Genomic DNA, 19,766 nt, shown 5'->3' on the forward strand with positions numbered 1-19,766 from the left:
TACTGTGGTTATCATCCTGGCCATATACATCCCACCACAGGCTAATGCTAACCTAGCGCTAGCACAGCTGCACTCAGCCATCAGTAAGCAGCAGGATGCTCATCCCGACGGTGCCTTCATTGTTGCAGGGGACTTTAATCAGGTCGACCTACGAGCCGCACTCCGCAAATTCCACCAGCATGTGCAGTGCCCTACCAGGGGCTCAAACACGTTGGATAAAGTGTACACCAACATCAAGGACGCTTACAGAGCTCTCCCCTGCCCATCCCTGGGGCAATCCGATCACCTCTCACTGTTTCTACTGCTTGCATACAAACCCCTCATCCGCAAGACCAAACCTGCAATAAGGACGGTCAAAATATGGCCCGAGGACGCAACTCTACAACTCCAGGACTGCTTTGATCGCACCGACTGGGACCTGTTTGAACAACAGGCTACCAGTGGTACAGAGGTAGACTTGGAGGAGTACACATCCACTGTGCTCTCCTACATCAACTGCTGTGTGGAGACTGTCACAGTGGACAAGCAAGTAAAGATGTTCCCAAACCGGAAACCCTGGATGAACAAGGAGGTTCAGGATCTGCTAAGGGCACGCAACAATGCCTTTAAATCCAGGGACACTTCTGCCTACAGTGCGGCCAGGTCGACAACAATTGTTCATCCCAGTTTGGCAAAAAAATAAATCAGGGAAGGTAGTGCATCCGTGGATAACAAGGGAAATCAGGGATAGTATCAAAACAAAAGATGAAGCGTACAAATTAGCCAGAAAAAGCAGCCTACCAGAGGACTGGGTGAAATTCAGAGACCAGCAGAGGAGGACAAAGGGCTTAATTAGGAAAGGAAAAATAGATTATGAAAGAAAACTGGCAGGGAACATAAAAACTGACTGCAAAAGCTTTTATAGATATGTGAAGAGAAAAAGATTAGTTAAAACAAATGTAGGTCCCTTGCAGTCAGAAAGGGGTGAATTGATCATGGGGAACAAGGACATGGCAGACCAATTGAATAACTACTTTGGTTCTGTCTTCACTAAGGAAGGCATAAATAATCTGCCGGAAATAGCAGGGGACCGGGGGTCAAGTGAGATGGAGGAACTGAGTGAAATCCAGGTTAGCCGGGAAGTGGTGTTAGGTAAATTGAATGGATTAAAGGCCGATAAATCCCCAGGGCCAGATAGGCTGCATCCCAGAGTACTTAAGGAAGTAGCCCCAGAAATAGTGGATGCATTAGTGATAATTTTTCAAAACTCTTTAGATTCTGGAGTAGTACCTGAGGATTGGCGGGTAGCAAACGTAACCCCACTTTTTAAGAAGGGAGGGAGAGAGAAAACGGGGAATTACAGACCAGTTAGTCTAACATCGGTAGTGGGGAAACTGCTAGTCAGTTATTAAAGATGGGATAGCAGCATATTTGGAAAGTGGTGAAATCATTGGACAAAGTCAGCATGGATTTATGAAGGGTAAATCATGTCTGACGAATCTTATAGAATTTTTCGAGGATGTAACTAGTAGAGTGGATAAGGGAGAACCAGTGGATGTGTTATATCTGGACTTTCAGAATGCTTTCGACAAGGTCCCACATAAGAGATTAGTATGCAAACTTAAAGCACACGGTATTGGGGGTTCAGTATTGATGTGGATAGAGAACTGGCTGGCAGACAGGAAGCAGAGTTGGAGTAAACGGGTCCTTTTCACAATGGCATGCAGTGACTAGTGGGGTACCGCAAGGCTCAGTGCTGGGACCCCAGCTATTTACGATATATATTAATGATTTGGACGAGGGAATTGAATGCAACATCTCCAAGTTTGCGGATGACACGAAGCTGGGGGGCAGTGTTAGCTGTGAGGAGGATTCTAGGAGGCTGCAAGGTGACTTGGATAGGCTGGGTGAGTGGGCAAATGCATGGCAGATGCAGTATAATGTGGATAAATGTGAGGTTATCCACTTTGGTGGCAAAAACAGGAAAGTAGATTATTATCTGAATGGTGGCTGATTAGGAAAGGGGGAGATGCAACGAGACCTGGGTGACATGGTACACCAGTCATTAAAAGTAGGCATGCAGGTGCAGCAGGCAGTGAAGAAGGCGAATGGTATGTTAGCATTCATAGCAAAAGGATTTGAGTATAGGAGCAGGGAGGTTCTACTGCAGTTGTACAGGGTCTTGGTGAGACCACACCTGGAGTATTGCGTACAGTTTTGGTCTCCTAATCTGAGGAAAGACATTCTTGCCATAGAGGGAGTACAGAGAACGTTCACCAGACTGATTCCTGGGATGTCAGGACTTTCATATGAAGAAAGACTGGATAGACTCGGTTTGTGCTCGCTAGAATTTAGAAGATTGAGGGGGGATCTTATAGAAACTTACAAAATTCTTAAGGGGTTGGACAGGCTAGATGCAGGAAGATTGTTCCCGATGTTGGAGAAGTCCAGAACAAGGGGTCACAGTTTAAGGATAAGGGGGAAATCTTTTAGGACCGAGATGAGGAAAACCTTTTTCACACAGAGAGTGGTGAATCTCTGGAATTCTCTCCCGCAGAAGGTAGTTGAGGCCAGTTCATTGGCTATATTTAAGAGGGAGTTAGATGTGGCCCTTGTGGCTAAAGGGATCAGGGGGTATGGAGAGAAGGCAGGTACAGGATACTGAGTTGGATGATCAGCCATGATCATATTGAATGGCGGTGCAGGCTCGAAGGGCCGAATGGCCTACTCCTGCACCTATTTTCTATGAACCTGAACAAAGGCATAAAAAAGGCCAAAGACATCCACAGGCAAAGGGTAGAAGAACACTTCAATGCCGCGGACACCAGAAGCATGTGGCAGGGTGTCAGGGAAATCACTGACTACAAGAGCAGTCCCGCCTGCCCCCACGGTGATATCACACTGGCCAGCGAACTGAACACCTTCTTTGCCCGGTTCGAAACTGGCAACACCACCAGGAGTGGAATAACCCCGGCCATGGCGGAGGGACAGGCCTTAACACTGAGCACTCAGGAGGTACAGTGCGCTCTGCGTAGGATCAATCCACGCAAGGCTGCAGGCCCGGATGGAGTACAGGGAAGGGTACTAAAGGACTGTGCTGTACAGCTGGCGGAGGTATTCACGAGAATCTTCAATCTATCTCTATCTCTGGCAATGGTCCCCAAGTGCCTGAAAACAGCCACCATAGTGCCGGTGCCGAAAAAGTCCAAAGTCACCAACCTGAACGACTACCGCCCGGTTGCCCTAACTCCAATCCCAATGAAGTGCATCGATAGGCTGGTCCTCTCCCATATCAAATCCAGCATCCCTGCCTCACTGGACTCTCATCAATTTGCATACAGGGCAAATAGATCAACAAAGGATGCCATCTCTCTGGCTCTTCACACTGTCCTGACTCACCTGGACAGACAGGGCATGTACGTGAGGATGCTCTTCGCTGACTATAGCTCTGCATTCAATACGGTCATCCCCACCAAGCTCACCACCAAACTCCACCAGCTAGGCCTCAGCTCGCCGATATGCGATTGGATCCTGAACTTTCTGACGGAGCGACCGCAGGCAGTGAGATTGGGCCCGCACCTGTCCTCCACTATCACCCTGAGCACCGGCACACCACAGGGCTGTGTACTAAGCCCCATGCTCTACTCCCTCTTCACTCACGACTGTGTTCCTGCATTCGACACCAACACCATCGTGAAGTTTGCAGACGACACAACAGTGATTGGGCTGATCACCAACGGTGATGAAACAAAATACAAGGCGGAGGTGCAGAACCTGGTGGACTGGTGCACACGTAACAACTTGTCACTAAACACCTCCAAGACCAAGGAGCTGATTATTGACTTCAGGAGGTCCCATAATGGAGAATACGCCCCAATCTCCATTTACGGGGAAAGTGTGGAGAGAGTGTCCAGCTTTAAGTTTCTGGGCACTCACATTTCAGAGGACCTCACATGGTCCACCAACACCGCTGCGCTGGTCAAGAAGGCACAGCAACGACTGTTCTTCCTGAGGACATTAAAAAAGACTGGTCTGCCCTAACAGCTGCTGACAACGTTCTACCGCTGCACCACAGAGAGCATATTAACGTATGGCATCTCTGTGTGGTATCTCAGCTGCACGGAGGCGGAGAGGAGAGCTCTTCAGCGCGTCGTCCACAGAGCGCAGAGGATCATTGGGACAGAGCTACCAGCCTTGGAGGGCATCTACCACACACGGTGCCTCAGGAAGGCCGTCAGCATCCATAAAGACTCCTCACACCCCTGTAACGGACTGTTTGAACTACTTCCCTCCGGCAGACGTTACAAGGCCTTCTACGCCCGAACCTCCAGACTCAGAAACAGCTTTATTCCAAGAGCTATAGCGGCTCTGAACCGGCCCTGCTGAGTGTCCCCCCACCCCCCCTGGACTGTCTCCCTCGGATGGTCACGGCACACAGCTTATTTATTTATTTTACTTTTCTTTTTCATCGGTTGGAGCAGAATACTAAATCTCGTTGCACTGACGTGCAATGACAATAAAAAATATTATTATTATTATTATTATTATTATTTCTGTCTGAAAAAGAAACCTAGTGCTCGAGTAGCTCAGTGTGTCACGCAGAATCTGTACCATCTTCTTTTGAGCTTCAGAACTAACACAGTGATGTTTTGAACCGGGACCTTTCTTGAGAATGTCTGCAGAAGGGTTCTGACCCGGAACGTCACCTATCCATGTCTCCAGGGATGCTGCCCGACCTGCTGAGTTACTCCAGTACTTTTTGTCTTTTCTTTGCAAACCAGAATCTGCAGTTCCTTGTTTTTACACATTTCTGTCTGACCTGCTTTGGTGAGCAGCTCATTGCTACACTCACTTATCGGTGACCCACCGGTACCTGTAGAACAAACATGATTACTGGTGCCAGCTCCCTATCGGCAAGGCCAAACCTACTGAAAATAGCAAATTCCATTCCCTGCAATACTTCGACAATAAACTCAGTCATGACCATGCTTGTCAGCTTTGAACGTTTGTCAGTGTCTCCAATGCATCCAAAAACATTTTCAAACATAATCATATTTTAAGATATTTAAAAAATAGTTTAGTTTAGAGATACAGCATGGAAACACTTCCTCCAGCCCATCAAAATCCACGCTGATCAGTGATCACCCACACACTAGTTCTGTCCTATGCTCCAGGGACAATTTTCAGAAGTCAATTAACCTACAAACCTGCGCGTCTTTGGAATGTGGGAGGAAACTGGAGCACCGGGAAAAAGCGAACCCAGACAATGTTGAGAATATTCCCCAGGTCAGGCAACATTTCCAGGACCAAGCTGTGTTACATTTTAATTGCCAGCAGAGAAAGAACCAGAGTGTGCAATATTTTTGTCTGGTCTTCACAAGCAGATAATATCAGCAGATTACTTGGTGATAAATTCCTTTTAAGTCACTGAATCAGTTCTGAAGCTCAAGAGAAGATGGTATAGAACATAGGGGTAACCCCATAAATCAATGGAAACACTTTGATCAATTGCAGCATAAAATGAATTTACTGACTCTTCCTGAATATTCAAAGAAACCATAGAAAACCCTTTTCCATCATTCCAATATGTGAATAATATTTGTGAATGTCTTCACTATCTGTGGGGCGTTACTTTAAATAAAAGTGCTGGGAAGGTACAAAAAGTGATCACCATCCATAACATGATGTTGGTTTAACATCTCACATCTAGGCCCTCAAGCAGAATTCAGAAGCAGAAAGCAAATGTGTTTAAAGGAAACAACTAAAGTGAGAGGGAGAAGTAGAGTTCATAGATTTTAACAATACAGTACGGAAACAGGCTATTTGGCCCATCGAGTATGCACCAACTGGAGGTCACCCCATAAAGTCTGGCTAGCGCTGACTATGGCTGCCACGGTGTACTGCTCCTTGCTGTTTTGTATGTGTTTGTTCGTTCGTTTGTGTCGTCTGTGAAAATCCCACAAGGATCGCATTCATGAGAGAGGTACTCATTAACATCAGATATACGGTACCTCCAAACATCGTTCCGGATTTCTCTCACTCGCTGGATTATTTGGACATACTCGTTGGCGGGGCTGTGGCTGTGCTCAAGGTCTTGAGACGGAGGAGGACCCGTGGGAAGCGCTGTGGAGCACCCACCCGACTCCGGCGACGAGGATTTCGCACACCGCTCCTGAGTATATTTCTCGCAAATCTACATTCTCTCAACAACAAAGTAGACGAACTGCAACTCCTGCGTCAAACAAACACGGACTTCTCTCGAGCCACTGCCCTGTGCTTCACCGAGACTTGGCTGAGTGAGTCAACCCCAGACAATGCGCTGTAACTGGCTGGCTTTCAACTACATTGAGCAGACCTCCGAAGCAGAGGCAGCGGAAAAATCAAGAGATGGTGGAATATGCTCCTATACAAACCAGGACTGGTGCAGCGACATCACGGTAATGTCTAACTTCTGTTCTCCCAATCTAGAATCTTTATAGACGGCAAACCCTTTTATTCTCTGAGGGAATTTACCTCTTTAATTCTCGCTGGAGTTTACTTCCCCCCCCCTTCCCTCCCCCAAGTCTGTGTATGTGAGGTGCAAACGCAACTCACCGATCAGGTAATGAGGGTAGAGAGGGACTTCCCGGACTCCATGGTCATTGTTTTGGAGGACTTTAACAAGGCTAACCTCAGCCGAGACCTTCCAAAGTACAGACTTCATGTTACCTGCCACATCAGAGGGAGGAGAACACTCGATCACATTTACACTTCCATCAAGAACGCATATCGCTCTGTTCCTCGGGCGGCTCTGGGTCTCTCTGATCATTGTTTAATTCATCTCATTCCGACCTACAGGTAGAAACTAAAATCTGTTAAGCCTGTGGTCAGAACAATGAAAAGGTGGATAAGCGAGGGCATTGAAAACCTACTGCCCTGCTTTGACTGCTCTGATTGGAATGTGTTCAGGGAAGCAACCACAAGCCTTGATGAGTATACAGGCACTGTGTCATCGTATGTCAGCTTTTGTGAGGACAGTTGCATTCCCACTAGGACCTGGATCTGGTTCAACAACGCCAAGTACAAGCTGCGAAGAGGAATCAGAGCTGCCAAGGAAAGGTACTCTGAGAAGTTGAAGAGCAAGTTCGCAGCTAATGACTCCTCTTCAGTTTGGAAGGGCTTGCAAGAAATCGCCTGCTACAAGAGGAAACCCCCCTGCTCCTTGGACCATTGTCAGCTGACCAACAACCTGAACGAGTTCTACTGCAGATTCGATAAACAGAAACTTAACCCTGGTACCCCCTCTCCAACCAACACTTCACACCTACTCACAGCCTGACTCGAGTCTGCAAAGACTGGGCCATCATCCACTACCCACCCCCTCCTTGCTGCCCAACATCAGTCTGGCCACTTCTCCATCATCAACAACAGAAATTGAGGAGGTGGAGAGGCTATTTAGAAGACAGAAAAGCCAGAAATCTCCAGGAATAGACAATGTTTTTCCCCCCTCTATCCTCAAGCTCTTTGCTGAACAACTGGCACCCTCTGGTCATCCAGTCCCTGCAAATCTGTACTGTCCCTGCCTGCTTCAAAGTCTCCACTATTGTCCCTGTACCCAAAAAGACAAAGGTAACTGGTCTTAATGATTACAGGCCTATCGCACTGATCTTTGGTCATGAAGACTCTTGAAAGACAGTGTTTAAGAAGGAACTGCAGATACGTTTCGGCCCGAAACGTTGCCTATTTCCTTCGCTCCATAGATGCTGCTGCACCCGCTGAGTTTCTCCAGCATTTTTGTCTACCTTGAAAGACATGCTGGCCCAGCTGAAAAATATCACAAACCCCCTGCTGGATCCGGGCCAATAGATCAGTGGATGACGCAGTCAATCTCGGCCTGCACATCATCCTCCAGCATCTAGACCGCCAGGGAACCTATGCACGGATTTTGTTTGCGGATTGTAGCTCTGCATTCAACACCATTGTGCCAGAGCTACTACATTCCAAACTCTCCCAGTTGACTGAACCCCTCTGTCAGTCGATCACCAACTTCCTGACAGACAGGAAACAGCATGTGAGGGAAGGCACATCTCGGACCCACAGACCCTCGGCATAGGAGCACCTGGCTGCATGTTCGGCGCAGACATAGAGGGCTGAAGGGCCTCTTCCTATGCTGTACTGGTCTATATAGTGACAGGAATTCACTGATATAATAGATATTCAGATATAATTTATAGGAAGGAACTGCAGATGCTGGTTTAAACTGAAGATAGACATAAAATACTGGAGTTACTCAGCAGGACAGGCAGCATCTCTGGAGAGAAGGAATGGGTGACAATTCAGGACCAGACCCTTCTCCAGATATAATGGTGATATTTGTTTGACAAAGTGGTCATCATTGCATCTGTTTTGCATAAAAGGAGGCTTTTACAACAATGTGGGAAAAGTGATTATGCAGATTATATATTTTTTACAGTTGCAGGAGGAGCAGTTTTTTCATTGTAACCCTAAAGGGAGGCTCTTTCTGGACACAAAAATGACTGGGATAGGTATGACTTGCAGTAATTGATTTGCCTTCATACAGGTAACATTGCCTGTTTGCACATGTGACATCTTGACTGAAATTAGCAGCTTGTGACCCCACCTGCATTCCATTTCTCCTCTAATTGCCTCCATCTCCTTCAGTTTAGTCTAGCGATACAGCGTGGAAATAGGTCCCCTTCTACCCACCGAGTCTGCACCGACCAGCGATCACCCCGTACACTAGCACTATCCTACACACTAGGCACAATTTACAATTTTTACCGAAGCCAATTAACCCACAAACCTGTATGTCTTTGGCGTGTGGTAGAAAACAGGAGAACCTGGAGAAAACCCACGCGGTCTCGGAGAACGTACTAACTCCATACGAACAGCATCCATAGTCGGGATCGATCCTGGGTCTCTGTAAGGCAGCAACTGCACTGCTGCTACCACTGTCCTCCTCAGTCTTGGCCTTTCTGTCTGAGTCTCCCTCCTCCATTTCCCACACCCCAGTCTTCCCTATCCGAGTGTCCTGGGTGACTACCACAGATAAAGCTCTTTCACAGCATTGACCTGCTACTCGGAGGAAAGAGGCTAATGTGCCAGCATTTGACAGTTCAGGCAGCAGCTGTCATCTGTGAACACACACATCAGCATCGGACACTTTCAAGGATAATTAATCTTCCATATAAATTTTACATCACTAACAGGACCAGCAACTTAAAATTTTAACATGTTTCTCTGGGCGAGATCTTTAGACTTTTTTTGGAGATACAGCACGGAAATAGGGCCTTCGGCTCAGAGTCTGCGCCGACTAGCAATCATCCTGCATACTAGCATTATCCTCCACATAAGGGATAATTTACAATGTTACCAAAGCCAATTAGCTTACAAATCTGAACGTCTTTGAAGTGTGGGAGGATATCGGAGCACCCGGAGAAAACTCATGCGGTCACATGGAGAACGTGCAAACTCCGTACAGACAGCACCCATATTCAGGATCGTATCCGGGTCTCTGGCGCTGCTATGCCGCTGTGCCACTTTTATAATCAGCCATGATCATATTGAATGGCAGTGCTGGCCCGAAGGACCGAATGGCCTACTCTTCCTGCACCTATTTTCTATGTTTCTATAATAATGGGAATTAAATTATCCAGTTTGCTTAATTTTTAAGAGGTAAGCAAAATAGAAAAAGGGAAGGGGTGATCCTGTTAATGAAGAGTGAGATAAAGTCAATAGAAAGAAGTACATTTGCTCAGAATACCAAGAAGCAGAATTTATTCAGGTGGAACTAAGAAACAGCAGAGAGAGAGAGAGAAAGTATTGATGGGTGTTACCCATAGGCCCCCAAACAATAAAAGTAATATAAAATGTATAAATCACGAAATTAGAGACATTGAAAAAGGGCACTTCGATTATCACTGGATCTTTATTCTACATATAAACTGGCAAACCCAATTATCAGTAACAGAAACACATGACAAGGATAAAACTGTAATCATGGGGGGACTTTGATCTACATATAGATGAGTTAAACTGAATGAATGGTAATAGTGGGGAGGGTGGATTCAGTTTTTGTCAGATTTTCAACATTTGTTGGTCTTGCTTTTGCCCCTAAACTGTGTTTTAAACACTTTCTCAATGTCCTGCCAATTTCCATGATTTAAGTCATTTCCCTAGGGTGTCCATGTTCCTCGATGATGGGATGCAAAAGTAGGCAAGTTTGGAAAAACATTTAGATCTCACTCAGTTATAGGGCTGGTGGAGCTTATGAAGCTTTATGAAGTGTGGTCGCAAGGACTGGAATGGAAAGATTTGCCTGAGTCTCCAGTGTACCACATGGGGATCATTCTCAGTACTTGTTCATGCTACCCTAGATTTATTATATACACAAATCTTTAGGGGAAAGTTTTTCACATTTCACTTTTGTAATGGAGCATTTCATTTACTGTTCTGTCATTCCTGACAAACATTAATAAACAGCAGTAAACTGCTGCCTACCATTACTTTCCTACAAAACATTGAATATAAGCAGTCTTCAATGATCTCCATCCAGATCTTCCTTTCAATTATCAAATCTGAAATGTCTAAAAGTTAATAAAATATTATTAGTAGAAGCCATTGAGGGACCTAATGCTTTCCGCTGTGTCTTGTTTGCTTTGGCATTGGCCACTGGATTCAATATTTCTTTTGTAATCATGGGAATCTATTCAAGCAGTTCCATTTATTTTCCCACCCTCTCTTAAAATGAAGCTTCCAATCCAATCCAGACATATCTTCAGTTTGAGATTCAGTGTAGCAAGCAAAAACTGATTTTGCTTTTAATCCTTTCTGTCTACTCTTCAATTGAGAAAATTGAGATTTTTCTGATGAAGTTTTATTCACAAACCTACCTGCCATTGGCCTCAGTGTCTAATATCACATTTTAAGTAGTTTGTTTTTAATTAAATAATTTACTTTACCAAAGTTTATTTAGACAAAGCAAGCATTTTCTTGTTGCCATTTTTCATAATATAATTCTGATGAAAAAGATTTGGGACATAATCTATATTTTTTTCAATTTCTGCTGTGGTTACAATAAGAGTACAAAAAGACTACAATAATAATGTAATACATGCTGTGTAATAATGTAATTTATCGCTGGGATTCCGTTCCTGAAAAGCAGCTTGTAATTCCAAAATGAGGAAATTAAATACAGCTGTAAATTTGAATGTATTATTTCAATATTACAGCTAGCAAATTAAGTTTTTGTATTAATTAAATGAGCGAGTTTAAAAAAAAAAAAAAGCATAAATCAAGCGCGAGTTGCCTGTGTATTCTTTTGGATTGGCTTCTGCTTTAGAGTTTAGAGATACAGTATGGAAATTGGCCCTTCGGCTCACCGAGTCCACGCTGACCAGCGCTATCCTACATACTAGGGACAATTTACAATTCTTTTTAACTGAAGCAAATTAACCTACAAGCCTGTATGTCTTTCAAGTGTGGGAGGAAGGTGGAGCACCCAGAGAAACCCCACACAGTCACAGGGAGAGCGTACAAACTCCGTACAGACAGGACCCATAGTCAGGATTAAACCCGGGTCTCTGATGCTGTAAGGCAGCAGCTCTGTCACCCACTACGCCTTGATATTCATTTGCTTTAGTTTTCATCTTGCTTATTCTGACACAATTATTTTCAAAACTATAAATCTGGTTATATAAATCAGCATTTTCTAGTTTGATTTTTCATTTACAATTAACAAACAAATAAATAAATAAATAAATGCTCATCTGCAATTAAATTGTTTGTTCTCTAATGAAATGTTTCCATGTCTTTATATAGTATGCAAGATGAATGTCCACAGACGCTGTGAGTCCAACGTGGCACCAAACTGTGGAGTCGATGCTCGTGGCATAGCAAAGGTGCTTGCAGATCTCGGCGTCACTCCAGATAAGATCACAAACAGTGGGCAAAGGAAAAAGAAGGTAGAGCATTAAACGTGACCATTAGCAGCCAATTGTGCGACCGAATGAGTTACAACATACCCTCAGAATCACACACTCAACAACAATCTGAGATCGGACATTCTAAAACTAAAACTAATAATACAGCTTCTATTTCAAGACAGGGATAATGTCTTTTGAAATGATTGTGCAAACATATGATTTCTCTTCCGTGCTTTTTTCTATTTCAGCATGATGGCCCAGAGTGGTGTAATTGTTAAAAATATGGTTGAGTACAAAACAGATCCATAAGGGGCGGTACGGTGGCACAGCAGTAGAGTTGCTGCCTTACAGCGGCAGAGACCCGGACTGGGTGCTGTCTGTATGGAGTTTGTACCTTCTCCCCGTGATAGCGTTGGTTTCCCCAGGTGCTCCAGTTTCCTCCTACGCTCCAAAGACGTATAGGTTTGTAGGTTAATTTGGCTTTAGTAAAAATTGTAACTTGTCCCTAGTCTGTACGATAGTGCTAGTGTATGGGGATCGCTGGTCGTCGTGGGCTCAGTGTGCCAAAGTGCTGTTTTTACTCTGTATCTCTAAACTGAACTAAACTAAATTAAGGTCCTGACTCTTTTTGATCTTTTGTGGCTTATTTGACTTCAGGTCGACTGGTAAAACTAGTGCTATTGTTCTCCTCAGCAGTTAGGAAATTTAGGAGAAGGAAAGATAATAAGAGTACTACTTGCTTAGTAGATAGGTTGCAAGTACGTACGTACGTACATTGGCTGTGCATGTGAAAGTATAACCGCCGAGAAGTATACATGTTCTAGACAGGAGAGAAAAAACAAAGAGCAAAAAATGCACAATGAATTTTCAATTTAGTATTGTCTTTCTAAATATAAATCCTTTGCAAGCGTTGCACCGGATATTCTTTCATTTTTAAGTATGGTTACATGTCAGATTCAGATGGTTCCCACCGTATTGAATTTGTTTAATATGGAGTGTCAAAAGTCTTGTTTCTGAAAGTTTCCATCAAATGTTTTTCTTGATTCACAAATCTTAAATTATGCTCAACCAATTAAAAAAACTGAAGTGAATATTTTGAACTATACATAATATATATATTGAAAATATACATAAAAGTTGAAAATATTAGAAATACTCAGGTCAGGCAGCACCTGAAGAGAAGAAACTGTTCAATCCTTTGTTAATGACCCTTCGAAAGTTTTTTTAAAATTGTCGGTTCTATTCAGTTTTAGCGTGTTTATTCAGTTCAATTATGGTAGCAACTTAATTCTACCAAACTCTTAAATGTTCATGACAAGATAAGGAGAGGGTGTTTAACTTATCCAGATCCATCATCTCCATCCTGCGTCACTACTTGATGGTAATATTTATTTCATTCCTGATTCTGAAGTTGGTCAAAAAGAAAGGAATTTTTATTAACTTCATGAGAAATATTAGAATAATAAAAACAGACTCCTTCCATTCCACATATTCCCATTGCTCACTGTAGAATGGAACCTGCTTTATGACAATTAAGTAACTTTGGAATGAAATGTTGACACTTGTCCAATCTCATCGCGGTGTTCCATGGTGTTCCTATCTATCTTGTCACCGCATCATTATTGTCAGCAATATCATGCCCCGGAACAATCAGCTGTTTTATTAAATGCAAAATATGTTTCTGCATTGCAATTTTTCTGTACATTAGACAGATTAAATATGCAATTTCATTGCAAATTAAGATCCACGAAATAAAATGAAATGTTTGGTAAATTTTGGTGGTTGTGCATTGTCACATCCAGGCTGCAGATGTGAAGTAATAATGATATTGACACATTATTAAGAGGTTACATTCATTGTTCTCTGTGTTTATTAACTCACACAGTCACAGCTTCCATCTTGGCTTACACAGCCCCACCTGATCTGATCTCCAGGTCATCTGATACAGAGATCATCTTATTTACATATCATCATCATCATCATGACTCATCGTCATGACATTCCTCCTTTACCAGACTTAAACTTTTAATTAACATGTATTCTTTCTAATATACTTCCGAATTAAATTCTTACAAGACATATTTGTGTTCCAATAACTTACAAACTAGATGCATTACAACTACAAAACAAATACAACTTTTTACACTCTCGTACCCTTAATAACCTCCTTGCTCACAATAAACAATATTATAATAAACAGCATCATAATAGTACCATACTCTATAACACAAAATTGTCATATCGCTTGGGAATTCTCCTTTCACGTTTTGGTCTACCAGTTGGCACAGAGTATCAGAGTCTGTTGAATCTGTCAAGGTGTTGTCACCCAGACACCGTCTCTGCTCACCACCTGCATTGCAGCACGCTGCCTCTGGAAGTCTAGTCACCACTTCATAAATACCGATACCGAATCTGATACCGAACGGTCTGTCCTCAGCAGAGGCCTTACCTTCGTTCCCCTCCGTCCCCACCTCAATGAGTTCTGCGCCCGCCACGACTTGGAGCTCTTCTACTGTCGCCTCCGCCTCACAGCGTTCTTCCATGGAAATGAGTCCTCGCCCCCCATTGGTGATCCTTTGTCCCGTTGATCTCTTGTCCCGTCTCCAACGGACCCCCTCTTCTTGGACCCCCTCTCATGGCCATCTTCCGGCTTTAGACCTTTTTATTCAAAACTGCCGGCGGGACATCAACCGCTTCAACTTCTCCACTCCTCTGTCTCACTCAAACCTCTCCCCCCCTGAACGTACAGCCATCGACTCATTCCACAACAACCCAGACTGGGTTATCAAACCCGCCGACAAGGTAGATGCCGTGGTAGTCTGGCGCGCTGATCTCTACAAAGAGAAATGTATCGAGCGTAAAAAGTAAAAAAGCTGAGTCCACGCGCCAACTCTCGGACACCTCCTCCTACTTATCCCTGGATCATGACCCCACTGACGAGCACCAGGCCACTATCTCTAGCACCATCACTTAGAAGGGTTTCGGCCCGAAACATTGCCTATTTCCTTCGCTCCATAGATGCTGCCGCACCCGCTGAGTTTCTCCAGCACTTTTGTCCACCACTTCATAAATGTCATCTGGCCCCTCTGGATCCGTAACTCTTGGTGAATTTTGGGCTACCTCATTTTGAGAGTCCCTGGACACGTACTTTTTTACGCTCGATACATTTCTCTTGTAGATAACACCTTCTGGAGACTTGACTGTCACCATGCTGCTGCTCCTCGATACAACATTGTATGGCTGACAATGGTAAGGAGTGTCTATCTTACCACCATCATCTCGGATCACAAGCACATCATCCCCGGACATTATTTCAGAGTGCCTGGCTCCTCGTTTCAAGTCAACGTACCATTTTGTCGCACCTTTCTTTTCAGCATCACAGTCTCATCTCCTGGTCTTCCATGATCTCTCGCACCTCTTGTATTTTAGTGTGAATTTTCCTTCCAAACAAAGCTTCTGCTGGACTTTTCCCTGTCGTTGAGTGAGTGAGTGATCACCCGATATACAGCTACGAATGCTAACAGTGCCTTCCAGTTTTTCTAACTGGTGGGTTGCTCCTGCTTGTGATTTGGCATCCATGACATGTCTTGACAAATTTTTCAGCATTTTTTTTCACAACCTGGTCACCACACTTTTTGCTCCGCAAATTCTGTTTAGTACCGACAATGCCTAAATGGCCTTCATGCTCTAATGACACGATCATTGGCCATCGACTCTGCGGGATCACCTATCTGCTACCTCTCAGCACACACTGACCAATTAAACAAAATTCATCTTTTATGGGAACATATGCTTTGTAAGGACATTGATCCCTTTGCCCACTGTGAATACGCTCTCTGATATCTTTGAGTTCAGGATCATGTTCTGATTCCCTTTCAACTTCCTTCGTTGTCACGGCATTAACTGAATTGCGACGAATCGCACAAGGTTCTCTGCTTCCCCTCTAGCGTGGATGTTGCTCTCAGCTGTTCATCCCTCAACAGTCTCGACAACGGGTCCGTGATGTTTGCTTTCCCAGCAATGTGGACTACTTTGTACCTGTACTGTTGGAGTCTCAGCACCCAACATTCTATTCTGGCACATGGCTTAGACCTTGTCGAGTAGATAACTTCCAGCGGCTTGTGATCTGTAACAAGTTCAAATTCAATGGCGTACAAGTATGCAAGGAACCTTTCACAGGCCCACACTAGTCCCAGTGCTTCTTTCTCTGTTTGAGAATACCTTCTCTCCACACTGGTAAACGATCGACTGGCACATGCTATGATTCTGGGTCCATCTGCATGTGTCTGTACCAACACTGCTCCTAAGCCGACCGGACTAGCATCTGCTATGACTTTAGTTGGTGCAGCTGGATCATAATATCCAAGGGTTTCTGCACTCATTAGACACTGTTTCACTGCTTTGAATGCCTGTCTCTGTTCACTACCAAACTGGAATGGTACGTCTTTCCTGGTCAACTTTCTCAGTGGATCTGCCAGTGTAGTAAAATTTGGAATACATTTTACACAATAATTGACCAGTCCTAGAAAACTCCTCATCTCGGTTCACGTGCATCTGCAATAGCTTTCACTTTAGCTTTGGCTGGGTTCATCCCTTCACTTGTGAATCTGTGTCCCATGAAATCCATCTCGGAGACGCCAAACTTGCACTTGTCTTCATTCGCAGTGAGACCTGCTACTTGAAGTTTAGTCAACACTAGCTTCAACCTCCTGTCATGCTCTTCCCGACTTGATGCATGGACAATGATGTCATCTGAAATGTTTGCTACTCCAGGTACACCTTGAATCACTCTGTGGATTTCGTACTGATAGATCTCGGGAGCAGCAATGATTCCAAACATCAGTCTTTTGTATCGGTACAATCCGCAGTGAGTGACGAATGGTGTCAGCTCTCTTGACTCTGGATGTAATTCCAACTGATGGTATCCCCACTTGAGATCAATTTTGGGAAACACTTTACTGGTTGATAACTCTTGTAGCACCTCATCGACCGCAGGAATTGGGTGTCTTTCTCTGATTATTGCCTCATTGGCTCTCCTCATGTCAACGCACAGTCTAATATCATCATTGTGTTTCGGCACAATCACAACTGGACTCACCCATGGTGACGAACATTCACCTGGTTCAATAATGTCCTGATCAATCAACCCCTTGATTTTAGCTTCTACTTTTCCACGAAATCCAAATGGCGTTCTCCGTACCGGTTGAGCTATCGGCTTGACATTTTCATCAATGGCTAACTTCACTTGCCGGCCTTTCAATTCTCCAATTCCTTGGAATACTGAATGAAATTCCTGCCTCATGTCATCATATGACTGAACTGACATGCACTCCGATGTGAAGCACTCCCAGCTCTCGAGCTGTGTTTCTACTCAGCAGAGATTCTCCCTTCTCCTCCATCACCACGAATTCTGCTTCAGTTTCTCTATCTCCGACTTCTACTTTAGCCGTGAAACATCCAATGGTCTGCAATGGTTTAGTTGCAGTGTATGGATATAACTTCCTACTACACCTCCTTGACGTGCACTTGATTTTCTGCTGTTTCAAGCATTCCCAAAGTGATCTGTCAATTACGTCGCTGTCACTACCAGAATCTACAATTACTGGCACTGTAACACCTCCGATAGTTACTGCAACTTTCTTGAGATGGCTATCATTCAATGCAAATTAATAATTCATTTTAACAGCATGCTCACCAGCTTCATCTGTCTTCATCACTTCCGAAATCACCTTCTATGTGACGGACATGACCCTACTTTTTCTGCCAAGGTCTGTCTTTCTTTTCACTGGACTTCCCTTTCTAGTTGTAATCACTTGTCTTGTCCCTGGGCTTACTTTTACATTTCTTTTCAAAATGATCATTATCTCCACATTTCCTACATCTTCTACCTTTTGCTGGACAACATGCATCTTTCCCTATGTGACCCTTGTTGCCACACCTGTAACACGTGATCTCACGTTCAGGCATACTTCTTGGTCTACTGTAGGACAGCTGGGTAACTTGCCCATACTTGGAATCTTGCAATATCATGCTGTGAAATTGTCCCTCAACAGCTTCCATTGCTGCTGCAATCGACAAAGCATCATTAAGGTGCTCACCCCCTTTTTCTAGCAGCCTTCTCCTGAGCTTGTCTAACCTGCAATGCTGGCCTACCTGATCCAATATCTGGTTTTCCACATCAGCAGCTACATATTTGCATCCTCCAGACACCTGTCTGAGTCTCGTCACAAATTGAGCAACAGTCTCGCCCTCTTCCTGCATTGTTTTACGGAATAAATGGCGTTGAAATGTAGCATTCGGCACCACCACATAGTAACTGTTTAAAGCATCAACGGCTTTCTTATAGTCCTCCTTCATTCTGGTGTCCGGGAGTGTTTTAAAAATTTCTCGAACTGCTGGCCCCGCGGTGAAAAGAAGCAATGCTCTCCGCTGCGCCTACTGCCCCAGCATACTTTCATCAAGAAAGTGCCCTCTACTGTCGGCGTAAGCTTCGTATTCCTCCAGCCAAGCATTCCACTTCATGCTGACGGTACTCGTATCACCCATCTGATCAAAGTGTGCAAGTCCACGTAGTGCTAAGAAATCAGCTCCAGCGATGGCCATTTAAAAAAAAAACTTTTACCAGCTCGAAGCCACGGATTCAGAATCCAAAATATCCAAAATCCGAATTATCCGAAATATCAGAAATATGCTCGTCGCCAATGTCACATCCTGGCTGTAGATGTGAAGTAATAATGATATCGACACAATATTAAGAGGTTACTTTCATTGTTCTCTGTGTTTATTAACTCACACAGTCACAGCTTCCATCTTGGCTTACACAGCCCCACCCGATCTGATCTCCAGGTCATCTGATACAGAAGTCATCTTATTTACATATCATCATCATGACTTATCGTCATGACATGCATCACTTATGTTTACTTGGAAATCAGCATTTACAGGGCATTAAGCATTCAAGGTCAAAACTGAGTTGATATTACAGATGGCTAACCTAATTGCAGAACTGGCCAGTTTTGAATATTATTTGCCTCCACAAACATTGCCTGATCTACAGGACATTTTCTTTTTGGTTTCCGATCTCGGCGGCAGCCACGATCTGCACTTTCACAGCTACCACGTGTCCCTTTTGTTTGTTTGCTCTCCAGCTGCCCGAACGTATCTATCAGCCAGACAACTTTGTAAACAGTGAAACACCTTGCCAATTTGGCCTCGGCCTTACAGAGATGCTCCCTTTATCCTATACTTCCATTTTCTACTTTTTGTCATTTAAAACTAAGCACTCATCACTTTTCCACTTTAGATGTAGGATCTTTCACCTGAATCATTATCACTACTTTCACAGTAGCGCAGCGATAGAGTTGCCTTATAGCACCAGAGATCCTGGTCCAATCCTAACCATGGGTGCTGTGTGTATAGGGTTTGAATGCTCTCCCTGTGACTGCATGTGTTTTCTCTGGGTGCTCTGGTTTCCTCCCACATTCCAAAGGCATGCAGGTTTGTAGGTTAATTGGCTTCTGGAATTTGCCCCTAGTGTGCAGGATACGTACGTGGGATAACATGGAACTAGTGTACGGGTGATCGACAATTGGCGATAATTCAGTGGGTTGAAGGGGTCTGCTTCCACACTTTATCTCTAAACAAAACTAAACTGATGCAGCGCATTCAGAAAGTATTCAGACCGCTTCACTTTTTCGACATTTTGTTACGTTACAGCCTTATTCTCAAATGGATTAAATTCTTTTTTTTTTAAATTATCAATTTGCACACAATACCCCATAATAAAAAAAGTGAAAACAGGTGTTTAGAAATTTTTGCAAAGTAATTAAAAAGAAAGAACTGAAATATCACATTTACACAGGT

The 19,766-nt window shown here is 43.9% G+C and overlaps 1 protein-coding gene across 1 annotated transcript in view; it reads left to right on the plus strand.

The window, feature by feature from the left end:
* The window catches only part of prkce (protein kinase C epsilon), a 443,521-nt gene that overhangs the window by 264,410 nt on the left and 159,345 nt on the right, over nt 1-19,766 (plus strand). Inside the window, exon 7 of the mRNA XM_033025532.1 lies at nt 11,800-11,942. Coding sequence (XP_032881423.1) covers nt 11,800-11,942 — 143 coding nt within the window. The remainder of the gene's footprint in view (nt 1-11,799; nt 11,943-19,766) is intronic.

This window comes from Amblyraja radiata, chromosome 8 (assembly GCF_010909765.2).
Source record: "Amblyraja radiata isolate CabotCenter1 chromosome 8, sAmbRad1.1.pri, whole genome shotgun sequence".
In the NCBI taxonomy this organism is placed as follows: Eukaryota; Metazoa; Chordata; class Chondrichthyes; order Rajiformes; family Rajidae; genus Amblyraja; species Amblyraja radiata.